The sequence below is a fragment of the Octopus bimaculoides genome, chromosome 2 (genome assembly GCF_046866305.1).
Source record: "Octopus bimaculoides isolate indiv1 chromosome 2, ASM4686630v1, whole genome shotgun sequence".
In the NCBI taxonomy this organism is placed as follows: domain Eukaryota; kingdom Metazoa; phylum Mollusca; class Cephalopoda; order Octopoda; family Octopodidae; genus Octopus; species Octopus bimaculoides.
Window position 1 is genome coordinate 76,572,764 of NC_142929.1, and position 21,836 is coordinate 76,594,599.

Genomic DNA, 21,836 nt, shown 5'->3' on the forward strand with positions numbered 1-21,836 from the left:
TGCCATGGGGGTAAGCTAGAGGTAGTAGATAGCTTCCGTTATCTAGGTGATCAAGTTAGCAGTGGAGGTGTATGCTCTGAGAGCATAGCTGTGAAAATAAGATTAGGCTGGGCAAAGTTTAGAAAGCTCCTGCCTCTACTGGCAACAAAGAGCCTCTCTCTCAGAGTGAAAGGCAGATTATATGATGCCTGTGTGCGAACACCTATGCTACATGGCAGTGAAACAGGGACTGTGACAACCGAGGACATGCGTAGGCTTGAAAGAAATGAAGCCAGTATGCTTCGCTGGATGTACAATGTCAGTGTGCATGTTTGACAGAATGTAAGCATCTTGAGAGAAACATTAGACATAAGAGGCATCAGATGTGTAGTGCAAGACAGACGAATGCAATGGTATGGTCATGTGATGCATATGGACAAGGACAGCCATGTAAAGAAGTGCTGATCCCTAACAGTGGATGGAACCTGTGGTAGAGGTAGACCCAGGAAGACATGGGATGAGGTGGTGAAGCATTGTCTTTGAACTCTGGGCCTCACAGAGGCAATGACTAGTGACCAAGACCTTTGGCAATATGCTGTGCTTGAAAAGACACATCAAGCCAAGTGAAATTGCTGGTGTCACGTAACTGGCACCTGTGCAGCTGGCATGTAAAAAGCACTCACTGAGCGTTGAGCCTCATGGAGGCAAAGTGGTTGAGCTTCCTAGTGTTGAACCTCACAGAGGCAATGATCGAGACCTTTGACATTATGTTGTGCTTGAGATGACCCATCAAGCCAAGTAAAATCACATTCGTGGCAGATACCACTGTCAAACAAATGGCACCTGTGCTGGTGGCACATGAAAGCATCTTTCAAGCGTTGGGCCTCATGGAGGCAATGACCAAGTCCATTTGACATTATGCTGTGCTTGAGAAGACCCATCAAGCCAAGTGAAACTGCAGTCATGGCAAATACCAGTGTCATGCTGGTGGCACGTAAAAGCACCCATTACATTCTCAGAGTGATTGGTGTTAGGAAGGGCATCCAGCCATAGAAACCATGCCAAATCAGACTGGAGTCTGATGCAGCCTTCCAGCTTGCCAGTCTTGGTCAAACCGTCCAGCCCATGCCATCATGATGATGATTGCAAACAAACTACAGCAGTTATTTTAATTTTCACCTTTCTTTAATATCATTTTATAAAAATTAATGTATTGTTTGAAGTCCACTTTTGTATATTCCCAAGGTTGATTGTTATAAAAACTCATTAGTATGCGAAGTCAATTTCTGAGCTTCCACTTTTCACTGGTCGAATGGGTCAGATGGAATTTGTTGAGGCAGACTTTCTATGCCCGGATTCCCTACCTATCACCAACCCTTACCTTTTTCCAAGCAAAGAAATATTTCCTCATAGCCAGATATGTGCTTCATGGCAGAGTGGTTTACAACCGTCACTTGATGTCAAGAGATGGATGCACACGTGCACACACACACATGATGAGCTTCTTTTTGATTTTATTTATCAAATCCACTCACAAGGTTTTAATCAGCCTGAGGCTATAGTAGTAGACACTTGACCAAGGTGTTGTACTATAACCTGAGACTAGATGACACTTGCCCAAGACCAAATGATTGAGAACCAAAAGGCAAATGTAAACCTAAACAGCTATAAAGGGTTAATATTACTTACACAATAATACTGTAATGCTTACCTTGATAATAGAGATAGTAAATCTCCTCCAGGATAGAATTCCATGACAAAGTACAGATAATTAGCATCCTGAAAGGTGTAGTGAAGTTTTGTTATCCAGCAACTGTCAGCTTTAGCCATGATTTCTTTCTCTTCGGAGAAGAAAGACACCTAAGTGAGAAACAAAGAAATCAGAATGAAGCATTAGGACACTAACATACACATGAAATGAAGATCCTAAAATAAAGGAATTAAGATAATGGAACATCTTTGCTATTCCTAGAACGGAACTGACTAGATGACTGTTGGTTTGGATAAGTGCAATAAGATGTGTTAGAACTGAATATTGCTGCAAGATTTAAAGAATACTTAAATTCTGTATAAACATGAAAGAAAAATAAGTTAAGTTTGGTGAGAACATTAAGGATTAAATAGCTCAGTATATTTTTAACCTTTTACAAATAGTTATTATTCAAGGCTCATTCAAGCAGCAAATAAGCAGCTGATCAACTTAAAATAAGTTCAAAGGAACTGATAATAGAAAATTTTGAACTTATGATCACCACATAAGCTTGTGTCTTTAACCATTTGCCTTTATGTCTTGAAGTAATAAAATTCTCAAAATAAAAATAAAATACTTATAGGCAAACATAAGAATCTGATGCATACTTATAAAAAGAATGGCCATAAGGTTAAGAGGTTCATTTCACAAATGTGTGATTGTGGGTTCAGTCTCACTGCATGGCACCTTGGGTAAGTGTCTTTGACTATAGCCTCGATCAACCAATGCCTTGTGAGGAAATTTGGTAAAGAGAAACTGCAGAAAGACTATCAAATGTTTTGTCATTGTTTTAACATCCACTTTTCATGCTTGCATGGGTTGTCATGAGTTTATTGAAGCAGATTTTCATGGTTTGATGTTCCTCTGGTTGCCAGACTCTTCTATTTCCAAGCAAGGTCATATTTCCTTATAGTCAGACATGAAAAAGAATGCCACTGCTTGTATGACAGTGACACTCATTTACATCTACCACACAATGCCAAGACGAAGAATCACAAAAACACTTACACACTGGACTTCTCTCAGTTCCTGTATACCAAAACCACTCACAAGGCTTTAGTTGACCCAGGGTTAAAATTGAAGATACTTGGCTAAGGTGCCATGCAGTGGGACTGAACTCAAAACAAATTGGTTGGGAGCAAACTTCTGAACCACAGCTGTCTGTGAGTGTGCAGAAGACCATCCATAAAATCCTGCCTCACATAACTCATCTAAACCCATACCAGCATGGTGAAAAAGATGTTAAAGCTATCAAGTGAATTACACTATTCATGATACATGTGGGTACAATTCACATTAAAAGACACTGTAATGAAACAGAAAGTTAGCTAACGAGTTATTTAAAAAAAGTTAGAAGTGTATTTCATGTGAAAAATATGTCATTTTTATAGATATTGGAAAACTTTCAATATGTCATCATATATCGACTAATCTGCTTTTACTGTCGTATTCCATATACTTAGATCACTCACAAGTTGTATGGAAAGTCAAGTTACAAGTTTGACATATAGCATTATGCAAACATGACAACATGTTACAAATCAAATAATCAGACAAACGTATGTCTAATGAGGATGATTAGTATAAAACATTCTATGTCTCTCAACTGAAATTCTATTATTGTTGTTATTATTATGATTAAGGTTCTGAGCTGGTAGAATTGTTAGCACACAGGGCAAATTGCTTAGAAACTTTAAGTTTGTCTTTATGTTCTGAGTTCAAATTCTGTTGAGGTGAACTTTGCTTTTCATCATTTCAGGGGCAACAAATTAAGTACTAGTCAAGCACTGCAGTAGACATCATCAACTATAGCCCCTCTCCACAAATTTCAGAAATTATTATTATTATTATTATTATTATTATTATTATTATTATTGTTAGGGTGACAAGCTCGCAGAATTGTTAGCATGTTGGACAGAGTTCAAATTTTGTCAAAGTCAACTTTGCCTTTCATCCTTTATGGATCAATGAAATAAGTTCTAGGAGTCAATGTAATTGACTTACTTCCTCTCCTTTAAATTGCTGGCTTTGTGCTAAAATTTGAAATATTATTGACATGGCAAGCTGGAAGAACTGTTAATGCATCAGACAGAGTTCAAATTCCACCAAGGTCGATGAAATAACTACACATTGAGCATTGGGGTTGATGTAACCAACAAAAACCCTACCCTAAAATGGCTTTCCTTGTAACAAAATTAGAAAGAATCATTAAGGTGGTGAGCAGGAAGAATCATTAGCCTGCTGGACAAAAAGCTTAGCAGCATTTCTGAAAGCTGAGTTCAAATTCTGCTGGCATCAACTGTGCTTTCATTTTTCAGGGTCAATGAAAATAAGTATCAATGGTGCATGGGTTGATGAAAATTTTAGTGTTGTGCTTCTAGTAGAAAGGTAAATATCGTTATTATTATTATTATTATTATTATCATAATTATAACACTTGTCATTTTACATTCTGAATTCCATTTCTGTTAAAGCAAACTTTGCATGCCAGGGTCACAAAAAACAAGTGACAGTCAGTTACTGTTTGATCCAATTTCTGACTGTTCCCTCTTGCAAAAGTCATGGCTATGTGCTAATAATAAATATTTTAAATTTTTTGGCACAGGATCAGTAGTTTTTGAGGAGAGGGGGAAATTGATTACATCGACCTCAGTACTTAACTTATTTTATTGACCCCAAAAGGATGAAAGGCAAAGTCGACCTCAACAGAATTTGAACTCAGAACATAATTCTAGAAGAAATGCCATAAAGTATAATAAGGATTTCTTTTAGGTGGTGGTTGATTGCATTAACCCCAGTACCTGATAGGTACTTTACCAACCCGGAAAAGATAAAAAGCAAAGTTGACCTTGGTGTTATTTGAATTCAACATAAAGAACTGGAAGACATGTCGTAAAGTATTTTGTCTGACACACTAATGAATCTACCAGTTCACTGCCTTAATAATAAGGGTTTCTAATTTAAGTATAAGGCCAACAATTTTGAGGGAAGAGTTCAGCTGATACCACTGATCCAGTATTTGATGGGTAAATCCCTAGAGAGATGAATGGCAAAGGTGTCCTCAGCAGGATTTGAACTCGGAATGTAAAATATCAGAATACTGCAAAAAATTTTCTAGCATTCTAATGATTCTGTCAGCTTACAAGGAAAAGGAATCGTTGTCATTGTCCTCTTCAATTATCATCATCATCATAATTATATAATTTAGATATTTTTTTTCATAAACAAACACTATTGGGATAATAATAGCAATAACTTACATCAGATTGAGCTAGAGTTTTACTTTTCTCCAGCATTTTCATAGCATGGACAGTGCCACTATATCTCTCACGCACCACACGAACCTCCCCGAAATGACCACGGCCAATGATTTCCTTCACTTCAAAATCTGTAGCTTTTAACCGGAGTTTTGCTATTTCCTGGACAGTTTTCTTGTCTGTAAATAAGAAACAATAAATTAGTAAATATACATGCACTCAATATACACAATTCCTTATATACATCTTTCCTATTACTCCCACCCACCCTTATACATAGCTATTCAGCACTGTATAAGAGTGGGTGGGAGTAGCAGGAAAGAAGATGGAGATAGTGATGCCAGAATGAACTATGCTGACTGACATATGAGTAATTTTTAGGGATTTTTAATAAGAACAGAGTTTCTGATAGTTGCTACATTGTTCATGATGTGTGCACATCTCTCTCTCTCTCTCTCTCTCTATATATATATATATATATATATATATATATATATATATATATAGATATATATATATATATATATACACACTTATATTCTATTTAGTTATCAAATAGATGAGCTTAAAATATAACATCTCTTGAATTTCTTAAGTTCTTTGTGGTTTCTTCTGTAACTCAATGTTAAACTACTTCCAATGTTTATACTCCTTTTCTACAATGGCATACTCTTCAAACTCTGCTGCAGCCATTCTGATGTAATTGAGCTCAAGCTAACAAAAGAACCTGCTAGATATAGCAGCCAAATATCCTTGAAACCACATGCAAACCATCTAACAGAAAACAAACACACTAGATAATGTAGTCATGGATATACAGATTGAAAATAACATGTGAAGGCCATGGCTGGGGTGCTTTAATCAAAGTTGGTCTGAAGCTAAGCAACAACATCTTGCACTTTTCTGGGGTGAATAATAATGAGTTGTCAGATAAATTTGTTCATTTCTTTTCAGTGATATTTGAATAAACATGAAAAAAAAAAAACATTTTTTTTTTTGTAGTTCTGTTCTTCCTCTTCAAATTCTTCAAATTATTTTTGAAATTTGAATAAATTTTATCTCTCTTCAGACATATGACAATGAAGTGCCACCTTCTTCCACATGACACCACACACCATCACTTCATTAATCTGATCATCAAAGAGCTCAGTTGGGAAGTTTTACCGCACTCACTGTATTCTCCTAATACAGGGCCTTAAGATTATTGCCATTTTCAATCACTTTCCAACACTACGTGGTGATTCTTTTAACAACTCAGAGCTGAAAAGGTGGCTAAATGAATTCTTTGGGTGAAAACCAGTGATTTCTACTGTCAAGGCATTAACAAGCCAGTGGGACGTAGATAAGTAAACATGAACAATGAAGGAGAATATATTATTGGCTGGTTTGTTAAAATTGTTAATGAAAATTATTGAGGGAGTAGAATGAACAAATTTATCTGATAAAGAACATAAAACTAATAAAAACCATGAAATCTTGAAATGTTTAATAACAGTTTGATAGTTGCAGGCAATGTTCAATAATATTGGATATTATCAAATTTCATAAATATGCATTTTATCAAACATCTGAAACCTTTTACTGTCAGTCTTTTATAAAGCTACTTGACAGGCTGACAATGTCAGTGATATGATAAAAATTAATTTTATTCTATTTAAATATTTAATTGCAGTTCTCATGTTAACTATTTCACTGAAAGAAGAAAGATAATTGTTATCAACTGATGAAAACTTGCAAATACTCCTAGATATTTGAAGTCAGGTTATATTAATATAGAAACAATCAAAAGTTAATTAAAAAAGTTATTACAGTTAATACTTTGTGATATGTTACATTTATAATAAAGATACTAGTTATAATAAAGGTGTTAATGAGAAATTTAAATACACAGAAATACCAATTTCAATTAATGTTGGTTTTCAGAAAGATATGTTTCTCTTCTATTACTGCAGAGAATTTCCAGTATAAGTTACCATTTACCTTACTAGCAATTCTATCCCCAAATCGTAAACATAACCTATTTAATTAGATATTTTTTAATTACATAAATCAGAGGTGTCAAACTTGTTTGGTTTGGCAGACCAGATTTAACACTTCTACCAAGCCTATCTGGTGCCATATTTTCTTTTGCACCATTGGTTTAATTTTGTTTTAAATTATGCTTTCTGTGTCAGTTTGTAAATATGAAGCTAGAGCTCTACAGTGTAGACAAGTTGAGTTTTTTTCATGTCTTATTTTACCTCAATTACTATAATTAGATAACAAAATTGCAGTAAACTACTTGTGTTCCTATCAATTTGAAATTAATGAAAAATTTACTAAAATAATTGTCATTATTAAACCAGTGTTTAAAACATATGGAATTTTGATGGAAGGTTTTAATTTAGATCATTTTAAAACATAAAGTTTGTATCACAGAACCAGGGGCAGTCACAGGCAGATTGGTATCAAAAGGATTATGAGGGCTGGTTGAAAAGTTCATAGGCTGACCAAGATACTCTCATGGAATGTGACCAATTGAGGTTTATTTTACAACATCATCCCCCTTGTAGTTCACACACTTCTTCCATGAGTGTTGCATTGGTTAAGAAGCTTTCATCCAGTTGGGGGGAAAAAGTAATCAACAACAGATATGACATCATCACTGTGACACTGATTTCCAGTCAAGTGTTTTTTTGTTTTTTTTTTATGATGATAGCCAGATGGAGCCAAATCAGGAGAAAAGAGAGACTGATAAACCAATTCAAAGCCACAGTCACACACAGCAGCCATTGAAACCATGGGATTTTGTGCTGGAGCATTGTCTCAACGAAAGATGATCCTTTCCATCAGTCTTCCTGAGTGTTTGGTCTTGACAGCCTTCTGTAACTGCCTCAGTAATTGATAGTGTGACCCTTTTGAAGATTGCCAATAAATACAATGCCTTTTGCATCCCAAAAACTGAGGCCATCACCTTCTCAGCAGATGAAATGACCTTGGCCTTCTTTGGACCAGGTGAGGACAGGTGTTTCCACTACGTGGATAGTCTCCTTGTCTGGCTCAAAGTGATGAACCCAATACTCACCCTGGGTTAGGAAACATTCAAGGAAACCAGCTGGATCTACCTTAAACAATGTCAGATTTTCCTGTGATGTGATCAACTGGGTACACTTTTGATCAGGTGTCAGAAGATGTGGCACCTATCGAGCAGAACCCTTTGTCATGCCAAGTTCATAGTGCAGAATATTCTCAACTCTCTCACGGAATATGCTAATAGCATTGAATATTTGATTTATAGTCAATCACCTGTCATCCATCACCATGTGGTAAACAAAATCAATGTTTTCTTTGGTGGTGGCAGAAAGGTCATCTTTAAGACTGCCCCTTCCCTTCCTAAAGTCAGCTGCCAAAAGCTGCAGTGTCATCCCCTAATGTAGTAACCATGTGAGTATCAATGTCCTTGTGGAGCTAAACCCTTTTTCTGCAGGTACTTGATAATACCATGATGCCAAATTTTGTCCATTTCAAGAGAAGTCACTACTAGTTACTCTGAAGTCTACTATGAACAATCAGGAGTCAATTTACCTGAGAAGAAACAATACAGTTATTAATAAGAAGAGTTGGAATTAATGCATGTAAGATTTTACAGCTCTAGCATCACTCTTGATAGTCAGCTCACCTTCATAAAAAAATTGAATAATTTTTCCCTTGGATAACTTTAAAACCCTTTTAATAAAAAACAGAGCTAAACTAGAAAAGCACTCAGAGAGCGCAGACCTCCGCCAAGCAGCTCATTTCCACCCATATACACGCATGCTGAAAATCGCCCAATTTCCCAAACCAACGCCGGCAAAAACATAACCTCCTTGGCAGGGGTAAAAAAAAAAAAAAATAACAGTCACTTTCACCACCACAACCAGTATAACCACTACAATACCACCATCACACAACTAACACTATCATCAACACCACTATTACCACCATCACCTCAGCATCACACCGCTCCTGTCACCATTATATCCACCGATACTATTTTATCCTCCTACCATACTTATCTCGACCATCGTCATCATCAACACTCTGTTTTCACCACAATCACCGTCAAAACTACAATCACCACAATCAGTTTCTTTACACTGTTGAAAATCTATTATCTGATACTCATGGGACCGAGATTGTTGCAGATTTTTGATTTTTCTAATTTCGGAGTTTTTCATTAAAAAAAAAAAAAAACTATTAAAAATTTGCATCTACAAAACAGAACAGTTTGAGGATGGAAACTAGGTCTAAACACAATAGCCTATAGACATACTCTGAATGTAGTTCTATATAAATCTTTAATAATTTTTTTATACTTAAGACCATCAGCCTCTACCCACATCATGCTTTGATTAAAAGGTTACAGCATAGATTAGATTACTTAGATAAGTTTCGGCCAAAGTTGACTTAGGCCATGTCTAATTTAATAGCACTACCTGGAAGAGATACACAGTCAGCTCTGGGGAACTGTAGCCCATTCAAACAGAGGGTTATTGTCTTCAGAGACATATCAGGGTGTGGGTGGTTTATCTGGTATTTGTTGGGGGGGTAATCATCTAGGGATTATTTGAATGCTGTGAAGTCACTTTCCTCCTTTGTGTGTGTCTGGCACGATGTTGAAGAGAGCAGGGCCAATTGAGGTGAAATAGTTCTGTCATAGTGCTGTGATACGACATGAACATTTCTGTAGTGGATGGATGGTATGGGGGCCAAGCCTCGGACAAATTTTAAAGATGGGCAATGTTAATGGAATATTTTCCACACCATACAGAAGATATAGAGCTCACAGCGGCGGTGGAGGGAGCAAAGCCTGAGCTTTTTGAGTCGATCCAAATAGTCAAGGCCTGTCATATTATCCTCCACAGACCTCCGCCAAGCAGTTCATTATAAGATAGATACGCGAGTAAAATCACTAATAGAGAAATGAAATAAACTTTGGAATCAGCAACGCTACCATAAGTTACGTGGAAACAATGAACGTGTTTTCAAGGGAGATAATCAAAGAACATAACATTGTAATACTTCATATAAAGTATATATAACAAATGAAAAATCCTTCAAGAATCCATAAAAATTCCAGGATCACCACCAAAGTTTCATCATCTGTTCCTTGTGTCATAACGAACTTTTCCTGCAAGTTTCATCAAATAACGTTCACAACTTTTTGAGTTATTTTGCACACAGACAGACAAACGGACAAACCAACACCGATGAAAACAACCTCCTTCCTTGGCGGAGGTAAAAACATAAGCAAGCTAAACTTTCAGTGATAAGATAATACGAAAGACTAGTGGAGGTCACACAGCTTGTAAACATTTTTCAATAACTCAAATGCTACATTAAAAAAAAAATAGTCCCAATTTAGAAAAGACATAATAAGAAACACAGTGAATACATCAAGATGCTGAAGCATGACTATTGGGGGTATGGCGTGCTAGACTTAGCATATTGCTTAATTTAACAAATTTAAAATCAATATCACTTTCTCTTCATGTTTGAGGTGATTGTTATTTAACCCAGGTCTGTTCTGATTGAATAGATCTATGCTCAAGGTATTCTAGATATGATCATCTTTTCACATTTACTTAGGACTACACTATCCTAATGCATCCTTTCCTTTTTTTTCTGAGCCAGGAGGGACATTTAGTTGTTATTTCCAACAAGCTGATTGACTATATACAGGCTCCCACAACTCTTCTCTATGGTCAGTGACGTTAGCAAATGAGGATCCCTGCTATATAAAAATAAAGTTGCCACAACAATTCATAAGCAAATAAATGAAATTTGCTAATAACAACACACTTAAGATAGCATATGGGGAGTGGGGTGTTGGAAAAATGGATATAAACCTGAATAATATAGGAAGGTAATTCCCTCCATCACATAGCTATAGAAAGCATTTTTTACCGCTACATTCTTTGCATGCCTTCACACAGTGAAAAGATTAGAAGCTATGAAATAAGGCAGTTTGTCATAGCTATCAGTTGCATCCAATAAATTATAAAACTAACCTTCAGGAAACCAGATACATTCATATCCAGTACAAGTGTGAAGGAAAGAAATAGTAGGGAGACAGGATGTGATGTTAAAAACAAAACAGAAAGAAAGTAAAAGAAAAACTACAACCATTTTGGCAATTTCCAAACTTCTAGATAAATATAGCAAACAATATTCTGGCACAAAAAATGAGATTCAAACACCAGATTTACGTATCTATACAAATGGGCTTTTTTTTTTTTTTTCATTTTTATTCTGTTGGTGATTATCTTCACTTCTTGTTGCATTACAAGATGATGACAGACAAGATAAGTTTCCAAAGGAACTAACAAGTATTTCTGATATATAACTGAATCAAACCTGTTCAATTGATTTGTTGAAAGACAATGTTATGTTGACAAACAATCTACTGGGAAAACTAAAAACATCTATGTTTAACAGCAAAAGTCAACACAAAAGACAATAGGAACAACCAAATACTATATAATAGAGACAAGTAAAGATGATGATGATTTGTGTGTGTATATGCAGGTATGACTGTGTGGTAAATTCTGGATTCAGTTCTACTGCACGGCACCATGGACAAGTGTCTTCTACTATAGCCCTGGGCTGACCAAAGACTTTTGAGTGGATTTGGTAGACAATAACTGAAAGAAGTCCATTGTATACATGCGTGTATGTGTGCGTGAGCATTTGTGCATCCTGCTGCCATTTGATAACTGGTAGTTTATTTACATCCTCATAACTTATCAGTTTGGCAAAAGAGACCAACAGAATAAGTACCTGGTTTTAAAAAAACAAAACTACTGGGGTTGATTTGTTTGACAAAAACCATTTCAAGGTGGTGCCCTAGCACAGCCACAGTTCAATGACTGAAACAAGTAAAAGATAAAAGATACACACACACACATGAAAGCATGTCTAGTTTTGCTCTAAAATAATTTTGGAGTTATAAAAGCAATTGGGGACACATTCAGCTTTAACAAGCAAAAGGATTATGATTTTGGTCTACTTAGTAACATCAACTTCAGCACATGTTCTTTGATGGAGTCACACAGAATTGATTTTTAATGCATGACATTATTATCATTATGTTGTAGTAGTATGTTAACAACATACAAAAATACACAAGATCTATCTATAGACACCATGAAATGGGACTGTAGCAGCATGTGTTGGCAAAAATCAAATCTAAATTTAGCAAATCCATTTACTACTTAAGAAGCATTCAGTAAGACCCAGCTTTACTTGAATAAAGTTAATGGAATCCCTTTGAAGAGAATATCCCTAAAAGGTCAAAACTTTTCAGACTTGTTAGAATTTTTGCAAACTTATTCACCTAACATTGCCCACCTGCAATCACACATTTCTTACATGTTTTAAAATAATAATAAAAAAGTCATAAAGTCTTGGGAGTTTCTTACAGCCAGTTTGTAATTAACAAAACACTGGCTGTGCTACCATTTTACCAGTATCTAGTAAACCAACATGCAACAACACTTTTGGTTCATCCAATTATTGATGTGACTATTTGAGTTTAAAACTCAAATCTAGCAACAATACTCTACATACAAACTTTCAATCTGAATACTTGTGCTTCTACTAATATCAGTTAATATTACCTTTCATTAGAAGCTCACAGCTAAAGGACTGTGAATGTATCAAAATAGCTGTTGCTATTTGATAACCAATACTGTATGTGCAGCCAGGATGAATCCAAAGGGTAAGTTATTACTACATGTAACGTAGTCAATGTTCAGACAAATTCATAACAAGGATATATTTAAACTCAAATGTATAGGACATTACACATAAAACACCTTCTTTATTAATTACTCACCATTTCACCCAGATCTTTCACAAAAATAACTATTAAGATTTAACAAGATTCTCTTCTAAGCCTATTTTAAAAAATGTATGCTATCAGTGAATCTTTTTTATCCTTCAGAAGTGAACAATTTGATAACAAACAGAATATATAAATTGAAACATAAGGATCAATAACATACACACACAATCCCTTACTTGAAAAATAGTTAAAGGATTGTACCAGGAAGAGCATGGGAAAACAGATGTTGAACCAACCAATGAATATACAGTATGTTTGTGTGTACCCTTGCCTTGATGTTATGTGATAGTTGTAAACAAGCAATACCATACACAGGCAATCTAGTTTGTTTCCAATCTTCTGTGAAAAACATGTCTGACCATGGGGAAACACTTTGCTTGGAAACAGGTGAGGGTTGACAACAGGAAGGACATCCAGCCAAAGAAAATCTGCCTCAGTGCATTCCATCTGACCCATACAAACATAAAAAAGTGGATGTTAAAATGACAATAATGATAATGCATACACAGTAACACCTTGACTCCTGAGTCATCATCATTATTTAATGTCTGGCTTCCATGCTGGCATGGGTTGAATAGTTTGACAGGAGCTGGCAAGCCAGAGGAGTGCACCAAGTTCCACTGTCTCTTTTTGCATGGCTTTTATGGCTAGATGCCCTTCCTGATGCCAACAGTTCCAAATATCTAATCATTAAGAATTTAATTCAAATACAAATAATAATTTCTAACATAACAAACTGGTCCCAAATTTGTGAGAGAGATATGACCTATTAAATCACCTTCCAGCACATGACTGGTTTTTATTTTCAAACTTTGATATGAAGTTGACCTCACTGAGATTTGAACTCATAATGTAAAAGTTCATAACTAAATGCAGTAAGACTTTGCCTCAAGCTCTAACAATTATACCAATCCTCTACCCTAAATTGTTATAGATGATGGGTAGTATTCTTACAAGTGAGATTTGACTTAAAATTTGAAAGTGTTAAATAAAGAACATAAAAGTTTAAGCATAACCCATGATCATTCCTATTAAATCAATTATAAATAAAATATATATATATATATGTATGTATATGTGTGTGTGTGTGTGTGTGTGTGTGTGTGTGTGTGTATATATATATATATATATATATATATATATATATATATATATATATACAATCCATCCCTACCACCACTCATTCATTCACCACATGACTGCTGCTTGTTTCAGTTTCATCATTTGATATGGTTTTACTACTCATATTGGTTCACTTGAAATAGGAGTATCCCACACAACTCTTTTTTAGAAATGTATCCCCTCCTTTGCAAGACACCCGTGCTTGTCCCTCTATCATACTTTAGACTTTCAACATCTAGCATAAAGCCAGCTCGCTCCTCACAAATATTCCACCCACTTGTTCATTTTTTATTTATTTCTTTCCTTTCCCTGTGCTTTTTCAGTTTTGCAAGTTACTTGGCAACCTCACTAGTGCTGGTGACATGAAGAAAAAAAGCACCCAGTACAAACAATAAAGTATTTGGTGTTAGGAAGAGCATCCAACTGTAAAAACCATGCTAAAGATGACATTGCACATTGGTGCAGCCCTGTGGCTCACCAGATCCTGTCAAACCTACCAACACATGCTAGCAGAGAAGGACATTAAATAATGAGGTGTCAAGAATTCCTTGCTTCCATAACCTTCTTTCCCTTTCTTTATAAATTTCATATTAGTAAATGCAAGATATATTTAGATCTGCAGCAACTTTCTTAGTTAATTTGAAATTTGAATCAGGGAATAGGGGTCTTAGAAAATCTGCTGCTTTTTGAATTAAACCTTTTGTGAAAAGTTAACAGGTTCATTGAGCCCTTGAAAGGTGAAAGAATATACAAGAGTTGCCACTGTTCAGCTTCTTCTAAATAATTCTCCATTTATTTCAATGAGATCCTCATTTGCCAGCTCTTACATGTGCGAATGAAAGATCAATATATGTCATATGAAGAAACATCAAGGTGCAATTGATTAGTAATAATAATGATTGGTTGTTTCATTTCAAATAATCTCAACATGTTCTTCAAATCCTTTAAAATCATTAATAAATTAAGGGCAGAGTTTGTTCTTAATGACTGATATTTTTCCCATCTGTAACTTTGTTCCAGGTTCTCTTTGAATTTCACTGCACCAAAAACATTGAATGATTACCAAAAATCCTTTTAGTGCTGAGCTCCCTTCTTTATCAATAGCATTTATTAACTGATCAAATGTGTGCCAAAGATAATACAATTTAAAATGTGGTACTAATGTCTTGATCCATTGGTTACAAGAATGATGTATTTGATAGCACAAACATTAATCTAGCAGTTAGACAGTGGTGTTGTCGAAATTATGGATGAGAAGGTGCTTTATGATCAGTAGCACATGAAATGGAGTCTTCCAAATATCTTTTACTTCAAGTACAAAGTGATCTGTAAACCAATCTTCAAACAGTGAAGCAGAAACCCAAGCTTTTTATTTGCATTCCATGACTGGAAGTCTACATTTTACGAGGCCTTTAACTGTCCTTGAATTTTCAACATAGGGGTCTTAACTTAGCTCCTGCTGTATTACCTCTAAACAATAATGTTAACTGATCTCCAGCTACTTTGAAACCTGGCACTGACACCACTTCTTTTGTGATGGAGCTTCTTGCTGGCATGTACTTCTAAAATAGGCTTGTTCTATCTGCATGGAATTTGTGAGGGTGTGTAACCATATTCTTTTATTCTAATTTTGAGGAAGAAAAATAAAATTTCAATATTAACACTTGTAATTCTTCCTGACACATTTACATTAAGCCAACCACTTTCTCAGTATCCTTCTTTCTAGTTTCTAAATGCACATTTAATCTTTCATATGCTGAGTTACCCATGCTGATAAGAGATTATTTTCCAAGCTGGCCACCTTTTTATTATGTACCCTAGTTAACTGCAACGAGTACATGCATGCACGTGCTGCTGCATGCCAAATGGTTAAAAAACTTGCTTTGCAATCATGGAATCCTGGGTTTGGACCCATTACATGGCATCCTAAAGAAGTATCATTTTCTATAGCCTCAGATCAACCAATAGTTTATGAGTAGATAAACTGTGTAAAAGTCCTTTGGATAGATTACTGTTGCAATTCAAAGATACATTTTTTCCATATAGTCTGTCACTCTGATTCTGCTACAGAGTTACTTTAAGGGTATATGTATCAGTGGAATATCACTTACAACTTAATTCAGGAGCAGGTAATTCAGTTATTAGAACAACTGAATACTCAACATCAAAACTGATGCAGATATATCCAAGTGCAAAGAGTGTATACTTCTAACTGCATTGAAATACCTTTTCTTTATCAATTGAAAAGCGCAGATTCAGTTGATGAAAGCAAACAAAATTTTGAAGCTAAATCTTGAATGATTTTTCCAGTGTTCACTTATGAACTTGTATTTTCCTTCTCAAGTCATTGCACTGTTTCTTAGTATTATCAGTAATATTCATAGTATATTTTTGCTTGGGTATATTAAAGAATGAACTAACTCAAAAGTTTGTACAATAAAAGACTAGTGGAGAGAATGTGAATACATCATGCATGCCCAACACCACCATGCAAGTTGTGATTTTATTTTGTGTAATAACATTTTTATAGTTAAAAATTAAAATCATTAAGGGAGAACATTGTTAAGTGAGGCATTACTGTGTGAATTCATACACATACACACACACACACACACACACAGAGACTAGAGTATGTGATAAAGAAGTGGTCAGTTGAATTCCATAAACCAAATTTTATTCAAAGCTCAAAACTTTACAAATTGTTACTCTAAGTTTTACAGTTCTGAGCTTTGGATGAAAATGAAAAAAAACTAGAACATTAGGAAATTATGTAAAGACAAAAATCCAAGCAAATATAAAACACTAATTCACTGACTTGTGCTTACAGCTATGAAAGCAAAGGGATCATCATCACTGTCATCATAATAGTTTTAATGAATTTTTCATGCTTGCATGGGTCAGATAAGAGTACAATGAAAGAGTTTTTCTATGGCTGGATACCTTTCCTGTTGCCAGCATCCACCTGTTCTCCCAGTCTAATGAACAGCTAAAAGCCCAGATATATTCTATGTAGGGAAACAAACACCATTTAAAGGGCCTTTCATTTTTACAAAGATCACATTTTGATCATTTTCACAAAGATGAAAATAAAACATGTCAGGAAACCCAGATACCCTTTTATAGTGGACTGCAAGCCATTGCAAATGAGCATCACTGTCATACAAGTGACACTGTTCATTTCCAATCTTCCAAGCAAGGTCATATTTCCTAAAAGGGTATCTGGGTTTCCTGACATGTCTTATTTTGATCTTTGTGAAAATGATCAAAATGTGACCATATATATATATCATCATCATCATCATCGTTTAACGTCCGCCTTCCATGCTAGCATGGGTTGGACGATTTGACTGAGGACTGGTGAAACCGGATGGCAACACCAGGCTCATATATATATATATATATATATATATATATATATATATATAGACACACACAAGACAGAAAGAGGGAGGGAGAGGGAAAGGGAAATGTATGCATATATGTGAATGTTTACAGAACTATACTGAGCTATGGGAATATGCATTGATGTCACTATCTGCAGCTCACCTACAAATGGCTGTCATCATTTGCAGTGGGCTTTGATGGAAGAAGTTCGTTGGCATTTCTTAACAAAATAGTCTGCTTCCTCACTCTCTCTCTCTCTGCACTCTTTAATTACACCAGAATAAAAATTCCCTACTTGAAAAACTGGTATGGCAACAGAAACATAACTTGACTACAAATTCTGCTTCCAAATATACTTCTAAGCTATGCTAGCATGGAAAACAGATATGAAACAAACCAAAACAATCACACACACACACACAAATATATTAAACACACAGGTGTTTTAGGTTCAGTCTCACTACATAGTACCTTGGGCAAGTCTTGTCTATAATAACTCTGGGCCAACCAAAGCCTTGTGAGTGGATTTGGTACATGCAAACTGAAAGAAACTTTTGTGTGTGCATGCACACATGCTAGTGTGAAGATGGACACGTGTATTTTTGTGTCTCTTTGTCTGGTCATGGGGAAATATTACCTTACTGGGAAACAGGTGAAGGTTGACAACAAGAAGGGCATCCAACTAGAAAATCTGCTTCAACAAATTCCACCCATTTCATGCAGCATGGAAAGGTGAACATTAAGACAATGATACACACATACATGTATTCATCCACACACACAAACTGCCACCCATCATCATCATCATCATCATCATCATCATCGTTTAACGTCCGCTTTCCATGCTAGCATGGGTTGGACGATTTGACTGAGGACTGGTGAAACCGGATGGCAACACCAGGCTCCAGTCTAATTTGGCAGAGTTTCTACAGCTGGATGCCCTTCCTAACACCAACCACTCAGAGAGTGTAGTGGGTGCTTTTACGTGTCACCCGCACGAAAACGGCCACGCTCGAAATGGTGTCTTTTATGTGCCACCCGCACAAGCCAGTCCAGGGGCACTGGCAACGATCTCGCTCGAAAATCCTACGGGAGCCAGTCAGGCGGTACTGGCAACGGCCACGCTCAAAATGGTGCATCTCATGTGCCACCCGCACAAGAACCAGTCCAGGGGCACTGGCAACGATCTTAATTGGCTTGCCGGGTCTTCTCACGCACAGCACATTTCCAAATATATACATATATATCAGTGGATTTAGCAGCAAGTTTTAGGTATAAAAGAAATCCTCCTCTCAACCTGATGATGATTACTGAAGACACCAGTGACTCTCAAACAATCCTCTCTTCAACACTTAGTTTCCAAAATCCTAACCCATTAGAACTAATGAAACTAACTCAACATCAAACCAGTTAATAGAATTTCTATGCATTTATTTAGCCAATCATGTGTGGATCCACACACAAGGGTACAAACACACACAAACAAACATTAACGACATACATCCACATGTGTTAACAGCCAGTTTCCTACGCATGCAAATTTTATCACCATTTTGAAAGCTCAAAATTAATTTCATGTTGTTACACATTCCTCTTTAAAAATCTATGAACTAATGTTCTTTGTTTGAGGCTCTTTGTGTGTGTGTTTTCATTGCACAACTTAGAAAGTTCTGTAACATGGAAATCATTTTTACATCTGAAGCAACATCTAAAGAATCAGATTTATACAATTTCTATAAGAAAAAAAGAAATTAAACAATATTTCGAAAGAACGAGGTAGGGAGTAGAAATATAAAGATGATCATGGAACTGATGTGAACAACAATTTAGATTTAGGAATTAATGTGAACAGTAAATATGATAAAAACATACCACCATCAGTGAATGGGTTAAGCTATTTATAGATTCCTCAATTATACCAACATTTCCAAAAAAAAAAAAATTAAAATAAATAAAAATTAAACCAAATTATAATTTCTAAGATTATAGAATGTTTCTTGCATGCCTTTCTTTCCGTTTTTTGAACATCAAATTTATTTTGTATTTCGCAAGCATTCGTTACAGTAGCTAATGGAAAATAAAGCAGAAGTAGTATTTTCATTGTCACTGTGATCATCATCATCATCAAACATCTACTATCTATGCCAGCATGAGTGGAATGATTTGAAAGGATCTGATGAGTTGGAAGACTGTGGCATGCCTCAGCCATGTATGCTTAGCATGGCTTCTACAGTTGGATACATTCTTAATGCCAACTGCTTTCCAGAATGTACTGGATGCATTTTTTTTTTTTTTTTTGACACTAATACTAGTGAGGTCACTTGAAAACTTGTAAGACTAAAAGGCCTAAAAAGGCCTCTATAACTAAAGGTGAGAGAGATATGATTACAGGCAAGGTGATAGAAGAGAATACAATGTGATGATAGGAACAGATTCATAGTTGTGAGAGGGTCGTAGTAGAGAGGGTAACAAATTGGTCACTATTGGGGAGGGCACTACTGAAAGAAAAGGGGATAAGGATAGGATCAGGGTTAATGGTTAGTGAGAAAGATAGGAATAGAGTGACAAGGTAGGTTGTACTGAGTAGGGGGTCCAGAGAGTTATTGAAAGAGAGGTGTGAGAACCATGAGGATTGGCCAGAGATGAAAGAGTACTGAGGTGGCAGAGAAGCTGGGGGGGGGGGGGTGCAGTAAGAAAAAATGAAGCAGAGAAGAAGTGGTGGATGGCAGTGATCAAGCAAGTGAACATGCTTGGCTGATAGAGTGATGATTGAAGTGAGTGGAAAGATGGATGGAAGAAGAGGAAATGGCACAAGTAGAGTGAAGAGGATGGATCAATATTCTCTTATACACAAACCTAATAAAGGAGGGGGGAGGCAGAGTGATGGCAGTGATAAGAGATGGAGTGGTATGATTGACAGAGAGATGAGATGATAAAAGCAAATGGGAAGATGAGAGAAAGAGGGAAAGTGAGCAACAGGTAGATAAGAGGGGGGGTGAAGGGTGCAAACAGTGGCAGTAAATATAAATGGGCAAAATATAGATACATCCATATATTATACACACCCACACACATACAAGCACAAGTATACAAACATGTAAATAAATGGTTTTTGGTAAGCAGCATCGATTTTTATGAATCTGTAAACAATATTTTATAAGCTTAAAAGTGATCATTGTGCAATGACTAAAGAAAATACTTTAATATTGGGGCATATAAGCCCTTGATGGAAAAAAGTAGAGAACCCTACTTTTTTTCCATCAAGGGCTTATACTAGACTATTTTCTTTAGTCATTGCACGGTGATTGCTTATTAGCTTTAAGCTTATAAAATATTATTATTATTTACAGAATTGTGAAAATCAATTAATAATCAATGTTGTTATTACACACACACAAGGGTTCTACTGAAAGCAATGTTAAGTGGACATAACTTTTTTATTAACACTGCTTATTCAAATTCATTATGCTGGTAGGGGAACTCTTTCACTTTAGTATCTATTCTTCCTTTTCTCCATTGCTGATAACTAAGTTTCAAGTAGAAGCAAAGTGCCATCACCCACTGAAGGTTATTGGTTGTTTATAGAGATGACACCACAGACAAGATTAGTGTGCACAGTTGGACAAAGAAGCTGAAAGAAGGAGAAACCAGCACTTAAAATATACATGTAGTGGGGGACCAAGAACTATGACCACTGACATGAAGCAGCAGAGAGTGAACAAACTGGTTTGAGCAGACAAACAAGATACAAACCATGAGCTTACTGTGCAACTGGACTGTGCTCACAATGCATTACAGTAGATGGCAGAAGACTTTGTGCAAAGTGGGTACCTTGGGAGCTGATGCCCAACATGAAGGAGAGTGGGGTGGTAGTTAGTTCAGATCTGCTGCAAGCCTTTGATTCCTCTTATCCCTAGTTTTTCTCTCAACTCATTTCAACTCTGGCATTTATGCATATTGACATTATAAATCCATTGGAAGCTGCTGACTTAATTTCTTGCCCTTGCAGTCTTTTGCATTGAAAGCCCACATTTCACAACCATGGAGAATCATAGTTCGAATACAAGTAACATCTTATTTGCTTCAAGTACATCATCATCATCATTTTAACATCCATTTTTCCATGCTTGCATGGCTAGGACAAAATTTGTTGAGGTAGAATTTCTACAGCCATTCCTATTGCCAACTTTCCCTTGTTTCCAAGTAAGGTAATATTTTCCCATGGCCAAACATGTCACAGAAGACTGGAAATGAAAAACACTGATGTATGGCAGTGACTTTTGCTTACAACCATCATGTGATATCAAGACAAAGAGATACCAATTCACACACACACACACACGTTTGCAGACATACATATGATGAGCTTCTTTCAGTTTCCGTCTACCAAATCCACTCGCAAAGTTTTGGTTGGCCTAGGGTTACAGAAAAAGATATTTGCCCAAGGTGTTATACAGTGGGAAAACAAGTTTCTTAACTA

General features: G+C 36.0%; 1 protein-coding gene across 22 annotated transcripts in view; it reads right to left on the reverse strand.

Annotated features, from left to right (window-relative positions):
- Nucleotides 1–21,836, reverse strand: part of LOC106874645 (citron Rho-interacting kinase) — a 351,869-nt gene that overhangs the window by 217,634 nt on the left and 112,399 nt on the right. For all 22 annotated transcript variants that reach the window (XM_089347064.1, XM_089347057.1, XM_089347060.1 and 19 more), the window contains exons 3-4: nt 4,990–5,165; nt 1,691–1,839 (exon numbers count right to left, since the gene is read on the reverse strand). In XM_089347064.1, the coding sequence (XP_089203190.1) occupies nt 1,691–1,839; nt 4,990–5,165 (325 nt within the window). The remainder of the gene's footprint in view (nt 1–1,690; nt 1,840–4,989; nt 5,166–21,836) is intronic.